General features: G+C 39.6%; 1 protein-coding gene across 5 annotated transcripts in view; it reads right to left on the bottom strand.

The window, feature by feature from the left end:
* KIF21A (kinesin family member 21A) overlaps positions 1 to 10,621 on the bottom strand; it is a 103,860-nt gene extending 93,239 nt beyond the window's left edge. For 4 of the 5 annotated variants that reach the window (XM_083366229.1, XM_083366231.1, XM_083366230.1 and 1 more), the window contains exon 1: positions 10,029 to 10,621. In XM_083366229.1, the coding sequence (XP_083222355.1) occupies positions 10,029 to 10,072 (44 nt within the window). In that variant the 5' untranslated portion in view covers positions 10,073 to 10,621. The remainder of the gene's footprint in view (positions 1 to 10,028) is intronic. The other variant, XM_083366233.1, reaches the window with a different exon arrangement.
* Positions 10,622 to 19,535: the final 8,914 nt, after the last annotated feature.

Here is a 19,535-nt window from a genome sequence, read left to right as displayed (position 1 = left end):
CACATGTGCCATCCCCCTAGTCCTAGGCCTTCAGCTGGGTTTTATAAAACCTTTTCGATTTAGGCCTCCGCTGCCGTATGCAAAAAAAAAAGTTCAATCAATCAATTTCAATCTCACGGGGGGGGGGGGGGGAAGATCTTCCAAAGTTGGAATTGATTGAATTTTTTATTCCCACCCAGTCTGCCGTTACCACCACAGCCACACCCACCCAATGGGCCATGCACACCCAATGGGCCACGCTCACCCAGCGCCCGATACATAAGTGGGTTTTGGGTTGCAGTTTGGGTAAGGGACGCAGTGGCTCAGTGGGTTAGGACGCTGAGTTTGTTGATCAGAAGATCGGTAGTTTGGCGGGTCGAATCCCAAGCGCCGCATAGCAAAGTGCGCCTGTTACTCGTCCCAGCTTCTGCCAACCTAGCAATTTGAAAGCATGTAAAAATGCAAGTAGAAAAATAGGGACCACTACGGTGGGAAGGTAACAGCGTTCCGTGCGCCTTTGGCGTCTAGTCATGCCAGCCACATGACCACGGAGATGTCCTCATACAAGCGCTGGCTCTTCAGCTTTGAAACGGAGATGAGCACCGGCCCCTAGAGTCGGAAACGACTAGCACGCATGTGCGGGGGAACCTTTACCTTACCTTGGGCACTGTCTCTAAAAGGTTCATCACTGTTTTAGTGTGTTCTCAAGTGGCTCCCCACTTGCAGTTCTTCCGGGCAACTCAAATTGGCATATTTCCAGGTGTTATTTCAGGAAAGATAACATCCGGCCGGCTCCATCAGCACGATCATTCAATCTTCTTATTGCCCAGATTCCAAGTGTTGCCTCTTTCCCCCTCCCCTTTTCCCTCACTATCGGTAAAGAGCAGATCTTTCGAAAGGCATAGGATGAAAGGCAAATGGCCACATTGTTTGGTTAATAGACCCAAAGTGAATCAACAAAAGGTTACTTTGTATTGTATCCAGGAAGTGAAAGTAATCAAACCCCCATAGTAAGGATTAGTTTGTAATTTAGAGAAGATAGATAGAAATGAAATATAGCTGGATTCTGACAACATGGCCGATTTGCCACGGGACAACCTGTTGCAGGACAATTCAATAATTTACTAAAAATAATTTTTAAAATATTTTAATTTTTGTCATTCACATTTCATTTTGTGTCTGTCAAAATATTGATCATTCTTTTCTTTTAATTACTTATAAAGATTAGTATAATAAGCATAAAAATAATTACGTCTTCCATTTCTTCACCCAAAACCTAATTCTACTGCATATACACAATATTAATGTGAATAAGTAATTTACAGGGCACTGTGTGAAAATCTTCAACGCTCATAGATAAAATTCATAATTAAATTTAAATGTATTTATTTATTTACCTACCAAGAATCACTAGGAATCCAACAGCATATAAACTCAATACATTATTATTTGACAGAATAATGGAAAGGGCCTTGGAGGTCTTCTAATCCAATCCCCTGCTCAGGCAGGAAACCCTATACCATTTCAGACGAAATGCTTGTCCATTTCTTCTTAAAAATCTCCAATGATGGAGCACCCGCAACTTCTGGAGGCAAGTCGTTCCACTGGTTAATTCTCCTCAGGAAATTTCTCCTTAGTTCCAGGTTGGATCTCTCCTTGATTAGCTTCCATCCACTGCTTCTTCTCCTGCCTTCAGGTGCTTTGGAGAATAGGTTGACCCCTTCTTCTTTGTAGCAGCCCCTTAGAAGACTGCTCTCATGTCGCCCCTCCTTCTCTTCGTTAGACTAAAATACCTAGTTCCTGAAAGCATTCTTCACGTTTTAGCCTCCGATCTTAAGACTTTAAAGTTTTTTTATTGTAAATATTTAATGTGAATTCAATTTAATTTGCCAGTCACTGAAACATACACTTGTAATCATTACTGAACGTCACTAGTCATATTTGTTGTAGATATCAAACCCTATTCCGAATGCTCATACTAAATGCATACTATACGCACAAAATACAGTATTTTTGTACTTAGGACAAAAGGGACTGACACATTCCATGTAAAACATGAATCAGCTGGATTTAGTTTCTAGCTAAAAAAACATGAAACACAAAGACATCAAAAGCATTTGCCAAAAAAATAATCAAAATTAAAGCCCTGTCATCCCTATAGAACTAAGAAAGGATGTGGGGTGATAATGCATTATCCAAAAGTATCTTTTTCTGGGATCATGCACAAGCTATGAAATATTTAACCTCTTCCTTTTTAGGCAAGCAACATTATGCAAAATATAAAGAGACCATGAATGTGCAAAATAGCAAATTAAAGAGTATATAATCTAACTAAATTTAAACATTTACAGCATCCATACGTTCTTGACTATCTTTTTATCACACATACTTATACCCCACTGCCATAGCATTAACCTATTTTTATATTTTGGGAGACATGATCAATTCTTAATCTATGTAACAAAGTGGGCAGAAAAAAATAAATGCTCTAATAAATGCTCATTTTCACTTCTTTCAACATTCACAACAGACAGCATGATACCTCTACTTTTCAATAGGTAAGGTAAGGTTCCCCCGCACATGCGTGCTAGTCGTTTCCAACTCTAGGGGCCGGTGCTCATCTCTGTTTCAAAGCCAAAGAGCCAGTACTTGTCCGAAGACATCTCTGTGGTCATGCGGCTGGCATGACTAGACGCCAAAGGCGCACGGAACGCTGTTACCTTCCCAACGTAGTGGTCCCTATTTTTCTACTTGCATTTTTTACATGCTTTCGAACTGCTAGGTTGTCAGAAGCTGGGACGAGTAACAGGCGCTCACTCTGTTACGCGGCACTCGGGATTCGACCCACCAAACTGCCGACCTTCTGATCGACAAGCTCAGCGTCCTAACCCACTGAGTCTCCAAATCTATCCAACCATTTTCTTTTCATAAGCATTGTACTAAGCATTTCTTTTCTTTCATAAGCATTGTACCAAGAAACAAACATTATTCTACTTGCTTTAGTTTTTCACCATTTATCTTTACCTTGCAATTGTAATTGTTCATTCCCGCTTACCATCAAACATAACTACCATAGTCTCTAACCAATTTCAGGTCCCTATTCTGTGCTGCACTATATAAGCTACCATCCATGTCAACTATTCATCTTTTCAGTCAACCAATATCAGTCAACCAAAAGTACACACAAGTATACATCAGCTACCAACACACTTTTAATATCACTCTACATATTTACCCATAAATACATTCTACATATACATAGGAGGAATCACATTACCTTGTTTCACTTCCTACGTGTTGAGCCAGTTGCTAAGTTTTCCATTTCTTTATATGTATGATATGTAGGCAGATTTGTGTACCATTCTGCACTTTCCTGGGAAAAGGAACAGTTGCCTTAAAGAATCTGTGACAGTTCGTGCCCATGTACCCCAAGCAAGTTTTGCCTTCAAAGTGCTGCACAGACCTACTATGACTTACAGCAGCCCTTGCAAGATATAGTTTCCTTTAACTCATGGAGACATTCCTAAAATGTTCCTTTTCTAATGATTCTGTTCAGCCAACTCTAATTTAATAGGATGCTTTTACGCATGAATGGTAGACTAGCCCTTTGCCCTCTAGGTTACCAAAGTTCTTCCTATCTCTGCAGTTATAGATGGTCCTTGTTTACTGATTGACTTACTGTGCAGTAACCATTTGATGTTACAATGTGAAGGGTGCTTGGTGCTCTATGAGCTTGGCTGTTTTCTTGCAGATGTTTGTTACCTAGTTTGGGTCATGAAATGTCTGCAAGACCACAACCAAGCTCAGAGAGCATCAAGGACCTCTCACTTTAACCTTGAGCTACAAATATTCTCCTTTATTGATGTTATAACAGTTTAAAAAAACTGCAACCAATCCTTGAATTTACAGGTGTCACAGCATCCCAGTGTCACATTTGCGCACTTGCAACCAGCTTACAACAAGCAGTGTTAATGGGGAAGGCAGGAATAAAATCTTAAATTGCAATCAAGTGATATTTTTGCTTACTGACTCCATTGTTTCCCTTAATGCTCAAAGGGCAAGTAAGATTGGAAGCCCATCGCAGACATGTGATTTTCTGCTCAGCAACAGTGTCGTTTTGTAATCAAGTTGCTGATCTCCATTCTGGTCACTGATCAAGGACTACTTGTATACCTTTGTCATGATATTATTTACATCGGGACTGTTTTGCACCTTGAGGGTTCACATTTAACAACTGTTTTTGGTGCCAAAATATTTCCATTTATTAATCTAATCAAAAAAGGAAAGGAAAAGATAATTAAAGTTTAAAAATTCTTCAAACAAATGTAAAGAAGAGGAAAAGAAGTGAAATTGCAGCAAAGAGTTTCCTAGATCATAATTACAGTGCTCTTTTAATATTAAATTACTGAGTCATTCAATTTCTATGGAGAAAATGTAGTCTGTCTTTAAATAAATTACATTGATTTCATTCTCTAATAGCTTGCTTTGTTGTGACAAGAGTCTAAATAAGGGTGGAAGCAACCAAGTTTTCTACTTTTATGAATGTAATAGTAACAGTAACTTATTATTCTATATACTTCAATAAACTAATCTGTTAAAAATATACCCTTCAAAGTGTTCATAGGTACAAGATAACAAAGGTAAAGACTGATCTGGTAGAAAAATCGGTTTTAATTAAACACTCATGTTTGCTTGCATAATTAAAGACTAGAGTGGGATAATTCAAATTACAATTTGTGTCCTAAAGCCAAAGAAACTACTAGTAAATGCAATAAAGTGCCTTGCTATGCAAGTTAAAATTCAAGTATTATTAGAAATATGGAGTAATTATCAAATAACATGTATTCCTTCTTCTTAAATGTTTGATGCCAAAATTAAATTAGCAACCTTTCATCTATGTTTCTGACATTCAAGCAATCCTCATTACTACTAAATATCTACACTTTTGTTGTGGAATTTACAACATATAAAGTGACTGAAGCCGAAATCCTACACAAAGTTACCAAAAGGCAGGTAGATACAGACAAGAAATATACATCTGCTAGAAGCTTGTCATAATACAAACTAAGTGGAATTTAGAAAAAACCTGTCTGGATGCTAACACCTGCACCTTTACAATAAGTGATTGAAAAATTACTGAATTATCTGCAGCCTACTTATAATTGCAATGTGTAAAAAGCAAAAATAATTTATAAAACTATAAAGTTGAGGGAGATAATTATCAATTAGGAAATGGATTTAAAATGTAGCAAAGAAATGTAACACAAACTAGAGCAGACATGTCAAACACAAGGCCCGGGGGCTGGATCCGGCCCGTGAAGTGGTTTCATGCGGCCCACGAAGCCATCCTGGAAACAGTGAGGGAACGGCCCCCACTGCCTTGGCCCTGGCCCAGAGACCCTCCTCCTGCCAGAGACCCTCCGATCTGTCCCACTCCTGCCCAGGCCCCCATAGGCACCCTTGATGCCAACGATGTAGAGCTGGCCACGCCCACCCAGTAGGCCATACGCACTCTAGCCATGCCCACCCAGTAGGCCAAGCCCACCCAGGCCATACCCACCCGGCCCCCTGAAGGCAACCACAATGCTGATGCGGCCCTCAATGAAATTGAGTTTGACACTCCTGAACTAGAGGATTAGAATAGGAAGCAGGTAAAATAATAAATGGAAATTGTGCGAATGCTAAGACAAATAAACAGAATCATTTTGTACACAGATGGATGAAAATGTGATTAATGTGATAGTCAGAAAGATGGGCAGTATAAGTATTATGCAAAACAAATTAAATATTTAAGCTGAAGAAAACTGAAAACAATTACATTATTAACAAAAGGCTCTTTTGTTTTGTAATGGACACGATACCAGATGTAGCTTTTTGGCCACCAAACTCACAAAGAGACCTTGTCTATAATTTTTTTAAGTGAGAAGCATAAAATGTTTTGATATGTAGGAGTGTGGCACTCTAAAACTAGATATTCTATTTTAGAGTTTATTCAACATGCAATATATTTATATTTATTTGATTTATATCTACTTCTACTTATTTTCCCCTTCCCCAAGATCTTTCTTCATTGGACAAGAGAGGAAGCCATAAATAAAGCATTTCATTGGTTCACTGGTAATACTGGCCAATCATAAAATTCATCAAATTTTGTTCATTAACTGTATTAATAAAGAACTATCTGGAATACCAACAGTACCTTTGAGTATGATTGTAGTTCTATTTGTTTCTCTGTATTTGCAAGTATTTAAATGTCAGTAAATATTTTCCCCAAACATTGGCTGTCACACTTGTTGTGCTACCTTGACATAATGAAGCATCAAAAGAAATGTTCCAGTTTTTCCAATTATTACAACTCTAAAACTATCATCTTGTACACCTAATTATTCCAGAATATTGTACGTAATGATGGGATAATGTACCAGGTATTCCTGTTGAATAAATTGTGAAAACTCCAGTAGCCTTTGGCAAATATACTGAGCACTCAATGTCCAACTAACAGAAATTGACTGTGTCTTTCCATAATTAAGAGAGAAATTTAAAATTACTTGTTTCAGTTAAAAGATTTACCATTTCTTCTCTGCTTAGTCAAATATTAGTTTCAGGTGCTCTTTTTAGTTACCTTTAGTAAAGAAGTTATTCTGGTATAACAACTGTTAGTTTGAGGTTATATACAAAAGTAAAAATAAAAATAAAAATAATTATAAAGAAGTAGGTTGCAGAGTCCATTTTAAGAAATATCAATATTATGGTGCCCTCCCCTTTATGTACATACAAAGCACGTTTTCAAGCTAATACAGTCATACATGTCTGATATGTAAATCAATGTTGAAACATTTTAGGCAACAAATTGTACTCCCTCACTTCATCATCACCCTTAGTACCCTTAAAAATGAAGTTGCAAACTTTCAAAACCTATTGTAGTATAGACCAGAACCTGTTTTTTAAAAATAATTTATCATTTACTTCCACATGGAAAAAGTCAGTCCCATCTAATGAACTTATTTGGATCATAACCTAGATCAGGGGTGTCAAACTACCAGCATCACACGGAAGCCGTGCCCACTCCATTGCCGGCAATGACAAAACAGTCCTGATACGTTGCACAACATCAGGTGACGTTGTGAGTTTGACATCTCTGGCCTAGATATACTGGTCCAATTCTAGCAGCAAGAAACAGAAGTTCATTAAAAGTACCACGTCATGGACCTAGCACAGTTACCCTGTTATAGCCACATTTTGCTTTATATTAAGAATGTTGGATTGTGCTGGTTAATAACTGCAATAAAGGTTTTCATATTTTAAGAATACTATATTATTATTTTAGTCTTATTTCTTACAATAGTTATGTGCATCAGAATTAGCAGTGACAAAAATGTAAGTAAACTGTAGAATCCAACCCCTTTTTTAAACCAAAAAGTAGTGGTTGTCAGATGAGCCATAATTCTTTCTTTAAAAAAATATATGTTTACATGAGGTTCCCATTAACATCCCAGAGTTTTGGAAGGCCAGAACATGGCTGATTAAAAGATCCTTCTGAGTATTATATGTAGGTTTTGCCTATTTTTGCCTACTTTTGCTCCTTTATATTGTTTTGTCATTTTTTTCTGGGTTTTTATTTTGTGATCCATTAAAGTTGCTGGGAATCAATGGTATAAAAAGTGTTCTGGGATGAACAAATTGGTTACACGCTTCAATGAATGCAGTCAAATCAAATGGAAAAGAGATACATATCTGTAATATGTCGTATACACAAACACTGTATGTACTGTTTCTTACAGCTTCCACACTGGTATAAAAATCTTGAGCTTCTCAGTGACGATATAATCCTCTTTGGAATTTTTCAAATGCAATCACTCTAAGGATAAAAATCTATCATCCCGTATCAAGATCATGTATTTCCTTTAACATCCTACCTAGTTACAGAATGAGTAACATCTTTTGTGGCTCCTTAGATAAATGCACGTGAATTCAGTGCCAAGGTAAATGTGACACTGTCACATCACTTCGGGAAAAAATAAATGCTTACTGCATTCTCTGAGTTTCATTTCACAGTTCACTGGGCGTTGCCCTTTCATGCAGAAGAAATGTTGCCAAACTCCTTTGCAATAAAAGCATTATCAAAAGTCAGTAGTGATATCATGATAACATTAACCATATCCAACTTTTAGGCAACCCCATGGATGTTTGGATATGATACCACAATGAAAATTAAATCTGTGACTTGCAGCAGGATGACTGTTGTGGTAACAAATCCACCCCAACAACTCATTTTAACTTACGTTTTATTATTTCACATGATAAAAATATAGATAAAAGGGTTGTGTCTTGTAAACAAGTTATTACTTCTACTCCGATTACACAAAAACTACAAGTGCTTAAGATATATATATATACTGTAATGCAAAAAAGAATGACTCAGGCCAGGCAATGCTATGGAAGCATTTGGGAACAATGTGGCTATAAAGCTGCCATGGCACTACAAAGGTCTTGATAAAAAACATTTGCTGCAATGCCCTGAAAACTTTTAGCCAGCAATACATTTATTCTGCTCTCAGTTCATTTACTTGTCCTTCTTAACTAAAATTTTCATATAGAGTGTAAAGCAGAATGATATGTTTGGGGTAGCTATCCATCCCATCTCAAATCTTGCAAATGTGAAATCAAAAATGGTGTAATACCGCTCTTCAGAAATAAACCACCCAACATGAATGTGTCTGACAACCATCAAAGAAGGGGGTAAGGCTGAACCTTGTGTCATATTGAATTTCCTAACAGGTACCAGCCAATGCACTACTATATCCAGACATGACTGAAGAATCTGCAATTAAATATTCCACCGGTTTCATTTGTTAAAAATCAACAATGAAATATTAGCAAAAAAAATATCTTTTTAGTTTTGGAGTGTAGCTGAGGAAATTGTTGGCACAAGTCCACTTGATGGGAAAGGTCTACCATAAACACATCGTTAATTTCTAGTGCAGATGAATGATGTTGCAATTTTCCATCATGAATAAAAAATACTCACATGCTCCTCCCTGGTATTTTTGCAATTTCAACTAAAGCCAATTTACTAGCACAGGCCTGTAAGAACAGTCACATCAATAGACCTTCAAAGTCCCTTGAATGCAATGTGCAATGTACATGATAGAGTAACGTGGAACAGAACAGCGAGTGCAAAATAGGGATATACTACCTCTTTGTTTGCATTTCTGCAGAGAAGGCCCCAAATTCAGTTCCTCCCTTTTCCCTAGCAATACAAACCTAAAGGACCCCCTCCCGAAATTCCTCAGGTACAGCCCCATACGCCTTCTAACCCTAAATGCACAATATAGAAAGGAAATTAAATCCCTTAATAACGTTACAAATATCCAACCACTAAGAAGTCAGCAAAAAAACCTTAAATTTTCTACCGTCCTCTCAAAAGTCTGTCTATTTACCTATCTACCTACCTACCTACCTTATCTACCTATTTATCCAGTCCCGATACCACCCACAAGGAATGCCAGAATTTGGAGAAAAACGGGGGCAGCTTTAATCGGTACAGAAGCCCTGGCTTGCAGCATCCTAGTTCTCATTTTTTTTTTAACCAAGGACGCGACTTCGACGACTTTTGAGCTCAAATGTTTTTCGACTCTTCTGGGTCGCCGGAGGATTCTTCTTGCAAGCCCGTCTCTTCTCCTCCCAATCCTGCCCGGCCCGTTGTTAAGTTAGGTTAAGAAGCCAACGGAGCGTCGCGCCGGACAAAGGTAAAAACGGCCCGGCCATCATCAGCTGAGAAAAAATTCAACCACCTTAAATCCGCCGGAGACTTCTCCGCCTCCCTGGCTGGCAGGCCGGCCTCCCTCCCCAGAAAGCGTTCTCTTGTCCACACACACAACACAACACACAACACACAACACACACAACACACACAGACACACACACCCGCCGTCCTTTATTTTTATTTTTTTGCCACCTCCCTCCCCGCTGCTATAAAGACCCCGGCAGGTAAGCCCGAGAGGATCCGAGAAAGCCCTGGAGTTCCTTCTTCCCCCCGCGCGCCTCACCTGAGGGCGACTCGGACGGAGCTCTCGTCTGGGCCGGTCGACATGATTCAAAAGGCTGAAGCAAGGCTGAAGCCCCGGAGGCGAGCGGAGAGCATGCAGGCAGGCAGGCAGGCTGGCTTTGAGAGGGGTGGGTGGGGGAAAGACCCGTAAATCCAAACGGGATTGCAAACGGGGGAGGGTCTTGCAACGCCCCCCCCCCCGCGAAGAGAAGCGTTTTTAAGAGGGGTCGCTGCTGCTGTTGCAGCTCTTGCAGGGACGGCGGCGGCTGGTTCGTTTCACCACCTCCTCCGGTGCCGCCACCTTCGGCTCCCTCCAGCCATTTTAGGTTGACTGCCTGAATGAATAGGTAGCGGCAGCCGCGGCGGGGGCGAGCTTCGTCCTCCGCCCACTCCGCAGCTCGAGCGCTCGGACTAGCCGAGGCGCCGTGCGCCGCCCCGGGATTTCTGCAAGCTGCCGCTGCCGCTGCCGCTGCTGCGCTCCCGCCGCAGCCGCGCCGCCAAGCCAACTGCAAGCGGTCGGCGGCTCTCGCGCAGCGGAGAGGGAGAGGGGGGCGGCGGCGGCTTCAGCTTCTCTCCAGCCGCAGTGCGAAACGCAAGCCCCTCCTCTCGCCGTGGCCCCGGTCTGCCCGTTTTTGCGGCGCCCCGGCTATCCCCGTCGACGCCGCTCCTGGCTGGGCGGAGTCACGCGCTGGCCTTTCCGCGCCGGCGCCGCGGGCGGAGTCGCCGAGCTCGCAGGTTCAGCTGCAGCGGCTCCGCTTTTTAGTTGGAGGGGGGAGGGGGGCGAGTGCGGGCGCCTCGATCCTCACTGCGGCCTTCTCTTTGTGGAGAAGAGGAGGTTGCTACAGGTAGTCCTCGACCTAACGACCGTAATTGCGCCCAAATTTTTATGTTGCTTGGTGAGGTGTGTGTTCAAGTGGACTTTGAACCCCGTTTTACCACGTCTCTTGCCCCAGTTGTTAAGGAATCGGTGCCGTTGTTAATAACCCAGTTGTTCAGTTAATGGCCCGGTTGTTAAGCGAATCTGGCTTCCCCATTGACCTTGCTTGTCAGAAGGCCACCAAAGGTGTTCACGTGATCTAGGGCAGTGTTTCCCAACCTTAGGAACTTGAAGATGCGTGGACTTCAACTCCCAGAATTCCTCAGCCAGCATAGCTGGCTGGGGAATTCTGGGAGTTGAAGTCCACGCATCTTCAAGTTCCTAAGGTTGGGAAACGCTGATCTAGGGAATACTGCAACCGTCCTAAATAGGAACAAATTGCCAAGCATCCGAATTTTGGTCGCGTGACCACGAGGATACTGCAATGGTCATAAGTGCGAACCATGGTCTCGTAAGACACTTTTTTCAGTGATGTAACTTTGAACGGTCACTAAATGAACTGTTATAAGTTGAAGACTTATCTGTATTGATTTTTAGCCCTCCCCCCCTCTTTTTTTCCCCATTGGAGACTACAACTTTATTGTCCTGGTGTCTATATACTACTGTAATAGTAGTTGTTGCAACAGGTAGCAGCAGCTACCTGAGATTGGCTTGTTTAGGAAAAAAAACTAAACCGGGCCACAGCTGTCTAAGAGTAAAAGGACAGGCCACAGGAAAATCACAAGGAGTCAACAATATCCTGGAAGAAAAGAACACGTGATTTCACTAATGCTGCTAAGAAAGCTGCATGGGTTCATCATGAATAGGGTTGCAGATATCCAACAAAAGGAGAAGATATCCTTTTACTTCTCTGTACAGCAGGCACATCCTTAAAATCAAATATTACCTGTCTTTTTGATTACAGGTAGTCCTCAACTTATGACGACAATTGAGCCCAAAAACTAAAAAGTGTTTGTTTTCTCTCTCTCTCTCTCTCTCTCTCTCTCTCTCTCTCTCTCTCTCTCTCTCTCTCTCTCTCTCTCTGTTACATACACAGACTGAATTTTTATATAAATAGCAAGTGGATGCTGAAGACTTCCAATATAAAGAACAATTAAACATAATTAAACTTGTATTTAGTATATAGTGACTCTAAGCAATTTCTTTTTATCAACTTTTTAAACAAAACTCCAAGAAGTCTGGAGAAATTTAATGTATAATAAATATACTATGATATAATATGTGCAAGGTTCATGATATTCAACAGTTTAATTATCAATAGTACTGGTATATTCAAAAGCAAATCCTGTTAGATTTAGACGTGTATGTCTCCTAATAAGCATCCAGAAATGTTTCTCCCAAAAGATCAAGGACCTGTCATAATGTACCAGAGGATTGATTCTAAAACTTCCATATTTTTCTATCTGATCAATTTTATTCTCAAAATTTTTTTTATTCTTCAACATCTTCATAAATGATTTAAATGTGTAGATAGAAAGGGAACTCATCAAATTTGTAGATATCAAGCTGGTGGTAATAGTCAACATTTAGAAGATAAGCTCAAGATCCAGAAGATCCTTGACGGACTTGAAGGCTGGACTCTATCCAACAAAATGCAATTCAGTGATGCAAAAATAAGTTCCTGCACTTAAGTAGGAAAAACCAAATGTGTAGATATAGAAAATAAGTGACATAGAAAATATGTTTATTTTTTTAGTTTCTAAGGCCACCCGCTCACCAAGCTTAAAAGCATCAATGTTAGAACAAACGGTCAAAAAGTAACATTAAGGCTTCTGGTTTGCGTGCGCAGTGCTTCCGGACGTTCAAGGACAGTCTGTCTCCTGCCGTCTGTTTCTTGTTTGGAGGACCCTGAAAAGGGTCAAAAATCGCCCTGGAGGGGTGATTACTGAGAGGAGGACTTCCTTGCGATCGCGGAAGGGCGGCAGCCCTCCACTGGAATCCGGGATCATCTCCTTTGGCCCGAAGAAGAGGAGACCGGCCATAAAGATGGCTGATCACTAAGCCGCTCCCTGCCAAAAGCCAAAAATACTACCTAGCACTACAAAGCAATCTGGAGGACCTGGGTGAGCCTTACCTTTCCTATTCCCTTAATCATCTTCCTGTGGGACTTTCCTGAAAATCTCCTTCCCCATTTTTTGAGAAAACGGCGAATATCTACTTTGGGAACAAAGCTTAAAGCCTCAAAGTTACAAAAGAAATCCAATTAATGCAGCAAAGAATCTAAGCAATTTCAGCTGTATTTACTAAAAAGCTTCTATTTGTTGCTGGGAACTCACTATCCTATTCTCTCTTTAAACTGTGAATTAAAGAAAAAAATTGGACTTATTCTACAAAAGTTCTATATTAAGTTGGAAAAAGAAAAAAGAAAAAAGGAAAAAAAACTTCTTACATTGCATGTTATGTTATTGATGACATCTTGTGGCGAAACCTTGTACAGCAAGTAAATTTCTTTTTTCTGTTGTGAAAGCTCTCTGAATAACAGCTGTCCTTGAAGATAAGTGTGGGAACACCTGGCACTGAATATAACTCTTCAGGAGGTGGAAAATCTTTGACTTTTATTAAAACAGCCTCCATGGAAGATTTAACTGTAAACAACAACGAAATGGATGAATACATCCCTCCACTTGATTATAAACTGATACTGGACACGATGTTGGCAATGACAGAGCAAATTATAGCCAAGCTGCAAGAAAAATCTGACAATTCATAGCCACCAAATCAAACTCTGATCTTAAATGAGGAAAGATAACCCAAAACCAAATAGAAGAAGTGGAAATTAACACTAAAGCAGGAGATTTCAAAGAACAACAAAAGCAACCTACAAAAAACCTTAAAAGTCCAAACTTTAATAGCAACTACAAAACTTACAAGCCAAAAAGCAACAGCACCTGAAGAAAACAACACCAAGAAGACACTAAAGGCCTTCAAATACACTATACTGAGAATTCAATTAATCAAATGGCAAACACAATACCAGCTACTACTTTCTACCTAACCCAGATAGAACTGGAAGAACAAAAAGATTTGACTGATTTAATGACAATTATATCAACCACCAAAAACTGAATTACCAAAGCAAAAATACAATGGCTGCAAAGGGGACATCTTCCTTGTAAAACTGACATTTGGATACGCTCCCTGGATTCAAATAAAGGGTATAGGAAGAAAGGAAGATACATTTGAGAATTTAAAGATACCAAGAGCAAAGATGATTGGCACAAAAAGAAGGCAAGAGTTAGATTTAAAAGACTGAACCTATTTCTCTTTTGGGATTCCTAAAGAGAGACTATAAAAATATCGCTGGATTAAGGGGAATCTCTAAAAAAAAATACCACTGATGTTATATTTAGCTTTTAGATTTGTAAAGGAAATGTAACTCTGAACTATATTATAGAATTTGGAATGATATATTAAAAGATAATATTTTAATAATTGATGCATGGTTAAGATGCCTTATAGAATATTCAGTGGCTATTTTTGAACTATAGTATAGAATCTAGAATTTTATATATAAAAGATAGCATTTTAATAATTGTTGAATGGTTAAGGCAAAAAATATATTTCTAATAACTGGTGACTTGCTAAGATGAAAATTAGACTTTAATGGTAAAACATATGAATGTTTTGTAATGAACAATATAAGTTTTGTAGACGAATTATTCTCTATTGAAATAGGGAATTGTGGGTCACCCAAAACTAGACCTACTTAGCTCCCTCAACTGTTCATCATATGACTTAGCTTTCAGACCTTTTATCATCTTTGTTGCTCTTCTCTGCACACTTTCTAAGGTCTCAGTCTTTTTTGTATTTGGCACTTCTCGTATTATTGATGTTATCACTATTTATGTAGTGGTCCATTAGGATACCTAGATCTCTCCCGCAGTTAATACTTTTGAGCCAAGTTTTAATTTTTAATGTTCTACCAATCAACTTCATTGACTGTCTCTTTTCAGATACAAAAACATCTTTTGTTTCTGGGTAGTTCCAGTGATCAGCTATTCATTAAATGCTTCGATCTGCAAAGACGGGGAACCACAATTCAAGAAAAGATAATTCGGGCCAAATGCACTTGAAATCGAAACTTTATTAAATTGCTTTAAAATTATGCACATTTAGTTGGAAGTCTAGTAGTCCTCCGTTAGGTCATCCCTACAAGAACCACTCTTAAGCGGCTACTTTCAATTAATGGAGATGGTCCAGGAGAATACGATGGATGATAGTATCAAAACACATTGAAATGTCGAGGAACAATAGTGGCACACTCACTCTGCCTCCCTTTATTGAAGTTATCTACCAGTATGACTGATTTGTCTCCCAACAGGAGACAAAAGCAATTTCACTAATCTGACTTTGCTAATTTGCTACAGATTTTAAATCTCTTTGAGCCAATAATGGTTTTGTGGTGTTCAGGTCTAAAAGGATTATATTGAGTCACTGAATGTTAATGGTTAATATGACTAATTTACATGCTATAACTAACGAGCAGCACAGATATTGTTTGACTCCTTTGTTATTTTGATCCTCTTCTGTTCTTTCCACTGTAATAATTCCATATCCATTCTCAAAGATTTCCTCAAATTGAAAGTATGCCAAAGGATCCTCCTGACAAAGTGATTTTAAATATTCTGGCAAATTGAACTAGAGAATCTATCTACCACAGCCTCCCTGTAACCTGTATAAACAGATTTCACAAGTAGCATTCATGAGAATGTATCATGTAATAGCTTACATCAATCTTGCTGAATTTGGTGTCCTCCAGATATTTTGGAATTACAACTCGGGGTTGGGAGTGGGGGGCACTGTTTTATGGTGGTTCTCCTACCTCCTGGGCCGTTCGCAGTCGGTGTTGACGGGAGGGCAGAGGTCCACCCCGAGGCCTCTCGTTTGTGGAGTTCCTCAGGGTCGGTCCTCTCTCCCCTCCTGTTCAACATCTATATGAAGCTGCTGGGTGAGATCATTCATGGTTTCGGGGTGGGGTATCATCAGTACGCTGATGATACCCAACTTTTTCTTTCCACCCCGAACCAACTCAGTGATGCACTCGACGTGATGTCCCATTGCCTGGAGGTGGTTCGGGTTTGGACCGGGATGCCCTGCGTACAGACACTCATGCGCTCGTGACCTCCCGGTTAGACTACTGCAACGCTCTCTACATGGGACTGCTCTTGAGGACCACTTGGAGGCTTCAGCTGATGCAGAATGCAGCCGCGCGAGTAGTAATGGGAGTGTCCCGATACTCTCATGTAACACCTCTTCTCCGCGAGCTGCATTGGCTTCCAGTTGCCCTCCGGGTGAGATTCAAGGTGCTGGTGATGACCTATAAAGCCCTAAATGGCATGGGTCCGGATTACCTTAGGGAGCACCTGCTACCAGCATTAGCTTCCCATCGTCCTGTGCACGCCCACAGGGAGGGCCTCCTTAGGGTTCCACCGGTTAGAGATTGCCGGCGGGTGATTCCCAGGGGGAGGGCGTTCTCTGTGAGTGCACCCACCCTTTGGAACGAACTGCCGATGGAGCTTCGGACTGCCCCCGACCTTCGCTCGTTTCGCCGGGACTTAAAAACCTGGTTGTTCAAACTGTCTGGCCTGGACTGAAGGATTTTAAATTTTAAAGTATTTTAATTAAATTATACTAAATTATATAAATTATTTTTAAAATTTTAATTTTATTGTTATGAATTGTGGGCTTGTACTAATTTAATTCCATTTTATTCTTTTTTTGTACTGTTTTAACTGCCCTGTGAACCGCCCTGAGTCCTTCGGGAATAGGGCGGTATATAAATTCAACTAATAAATAAATAAATAAATAACTCCCAAGTTCATAACTGTAAAACAAACAAGTCCAGGTGTGGATCTCCTGCAACTACATTTAGTTGTTTCTGAGAAAAAGCAAAAAGCCCCTTGCCCTTTGCAAGAAAAGCAGTAACACACCTACCTCAGCAATATTCTACAAATAGAAATTAAAAGCTTTGAGAGAAGCTTGGCACAATGAAATGCTTGGCACAATCTCTGCCATGAAAAAGTAAGTATAAACTGCATCTGGAAAGCAGCTTAAATTTGCAAACTGGTTTGAAATCACATTTTCTGCTTTTTAAAAACAAGGCATCATAATAAATTGCCAGTGCCTCAGTCCTTCTCACTCAAGTGGTAGAAACTAGTAAGATAAATTTTAAAGGTGCTCAAAAGAAGTAAAGTTGTTAACAATCAGTGGAGCCTATATAAGGTATGGGTGCTTTATCACAGGTTTTCAAGAAGAGATTGGACAGCTATTTGTCCAAAATAATATAAGGTCCTCTACTCGAGCAAGGGATTGGACTAGAGGACCTCCAAGGTCCCTTCCAATCCTGTTGTTCTGTTTTAAAGACCTCTTCCTTTAATTGGAGTGAGTTAGTGAGTGCATGCGTGCACTGGTGTGAATACACAACCTCATTGGGAATTGTAGTCAAGGTCCTGGATTCCTGTTTTACAATGAATAAGATGATGAAGCATCAGTAAGTAATATTGCAGCACTAGTGGGATACATCAAATCAGTTCAGTGTGCGTTGTTTTTTTTGATGAACCACATCAAATTTATACTTTATTAACTTTTAGAAAACAAAACGAATGGCTTTCAAAAAAAATGGAAGTTGTGTCCCTCAATAGAAATCCCTCCCCAAAGATGCCTGATTACATTATAGTCTTATAAAATCAAGAATTTATTTTTTTCAGGCATATTAAGATCCATTATGGTTTAGGATGGTACTGTTTTGTTGCTGGTTTAGTGTCATGGGGCTGCCCTGGAGGACCACTTGGAGGCTTCAACTGGTGCAGAATGCAGCCGCGAGAGTTGTGTTGGGGGTCTCCCGATACTCCCATGTTACACCTCTGCTCCGTGAGCTGCATTGGCTTCCAGTTGCCTTCCGGGTGAGATTCAAGGTGCTGGTAATGACCTTTAAAGCCCTACATGGCATGGGTCCGGAGTACCTTATGGAGCACCTGCTGCCAGCATCAACTTCCCTCCGCCCAGTGCACTCCCACAGAGAGGGCCTCCTCAGGGTGCCACCGGTCAGAAAGTGCTGACTGGTGACTCCCAGGAGGAGGGCGTTCTCTGTGGGTGTGCCGGATCTGTGGAACCGTTTACCGGTTGAGCTCCAGATGGCCCCCGACCGTCGCTCCTTCCGACGTGATCTAAAGACCTATTTCTTTGAACAAGCCGGCCTGGTCTGATGGGTTTTGGGATTTTATCACTGTTTTTATGTAATTTATTTGTTTTATTGGGCATTATGGTTTAATCTTTTCTTAATTTTTGTATTTTCTGTATTTTAGTATTTATTGCCCTGTTCACCGCCCTGAGTCCTTCGGGAGAAGGGCGGTATACAAATTAAATTAAATAAAATAAATAAAATAAAATTTTATGCTTTTATTTATTGCCATTATTATTACTGGTTCTGATTTTTATTTCACATATTGAACTATTCCCTATGATTGCTCTTGGATTACATTCTTTATTTACTTTCTAGTCATACAGTAGATCCAGAATGTGCTATGTATTCGTTATATGTCTACATATTCCCCCTCCTGTATTTGTCCTGACCAGGAAATTGTAAAGATCAAGATGATTCCAACAGCAAAAGAAAATTGGGTATCCAATCAGAAGAACTTAAAAGGATTGGCAGACCCAAACACATGTATACATGTTTTCATCTGAAACATTTTAAGCAGATTGCCTCCGATTCCAGACACTGCAAATTGTAAGATGCCCAGAGATTTCTGTCCATCCACAGATTGCTCAAAGTCCTCTTTCTTTGCAAGGAGCTTTTTGTACATCCCTAACACAGAATATAAAGTATATGAACAGCTTTTTTTTTTTAGCAATTCTGTTGCAATTCAAGTAATTAATGATTAAATGGAGCTTCATATGCAACAACTTTGACCTTGAAAATCCTGTTTTAATTTATATTTTAATTACTTATAATTTATTAAATTATACTGTAAATCAAAAATGAGAGAATGAAAATTCATCTAGTCTCTGAAGATTTACTCAAGAAGGTCAGAGGGATAAATCTGGAAACTATAATTCTCAAAATATGTCAAATTATATCACATGATGACTGTGGCAGCATTTTTTTCCCTAAAGGCAAATGAGTGCATTGGGCAGAGGGCTAAAACATTATTACTTTCATAGGGAAGTTCAGTTTTCAATGTTGAAAAAGTGCAGATTGCCATAATTTCGATTTTTAAGCATACATGTGAGAACTATCAGTAGCTGGAAGGCTAGTTAAAAGTTTTGAATAATTTTGTGAGAAAGGATGAATAAAAAATGAAAAGAATAAAGTTCTCATCTAGGATATTAGTTGAATGGACTAAAGATCAAGATTATTAAAATAAAAGGAAAGAATATAAAGTTGGTTGAGGAATATAAATAGAAATATGTGGATTTCTAGTAATCTAATGGACTTTTGCTGATCAGGATTGAAACAATGTTTTAAAGATTTGTTTATAGATAAGAGATGAGCTGTGGATAGAGATCATTTGTTGTATTTTTTTAAAAAGTGATAAGTTATTAAAATTGTTTGTACTTGTGATGAAGATGTGCCAAATTCATGAAAATCTATATAATGTCAAATTTAAGAATTGATTAAAATCCAAGATA

Source organism: Vipera ursinii, assembly GCF_947247035.1.
Source record: "Vipera ursinii genome assembly, chromosome: 6".
Taxonomy (NCBI): Eukaryota; Metazoa; Chordata; class Lepidosauria; order Squamata; family Viperidae; genus Vipera; species Vipera ursinii.
The sequence above is the reverse complement of the archived record's forward strand: the minus strand, read 5'-3'. Positions and strand labels throughout refer to the sequence as shown.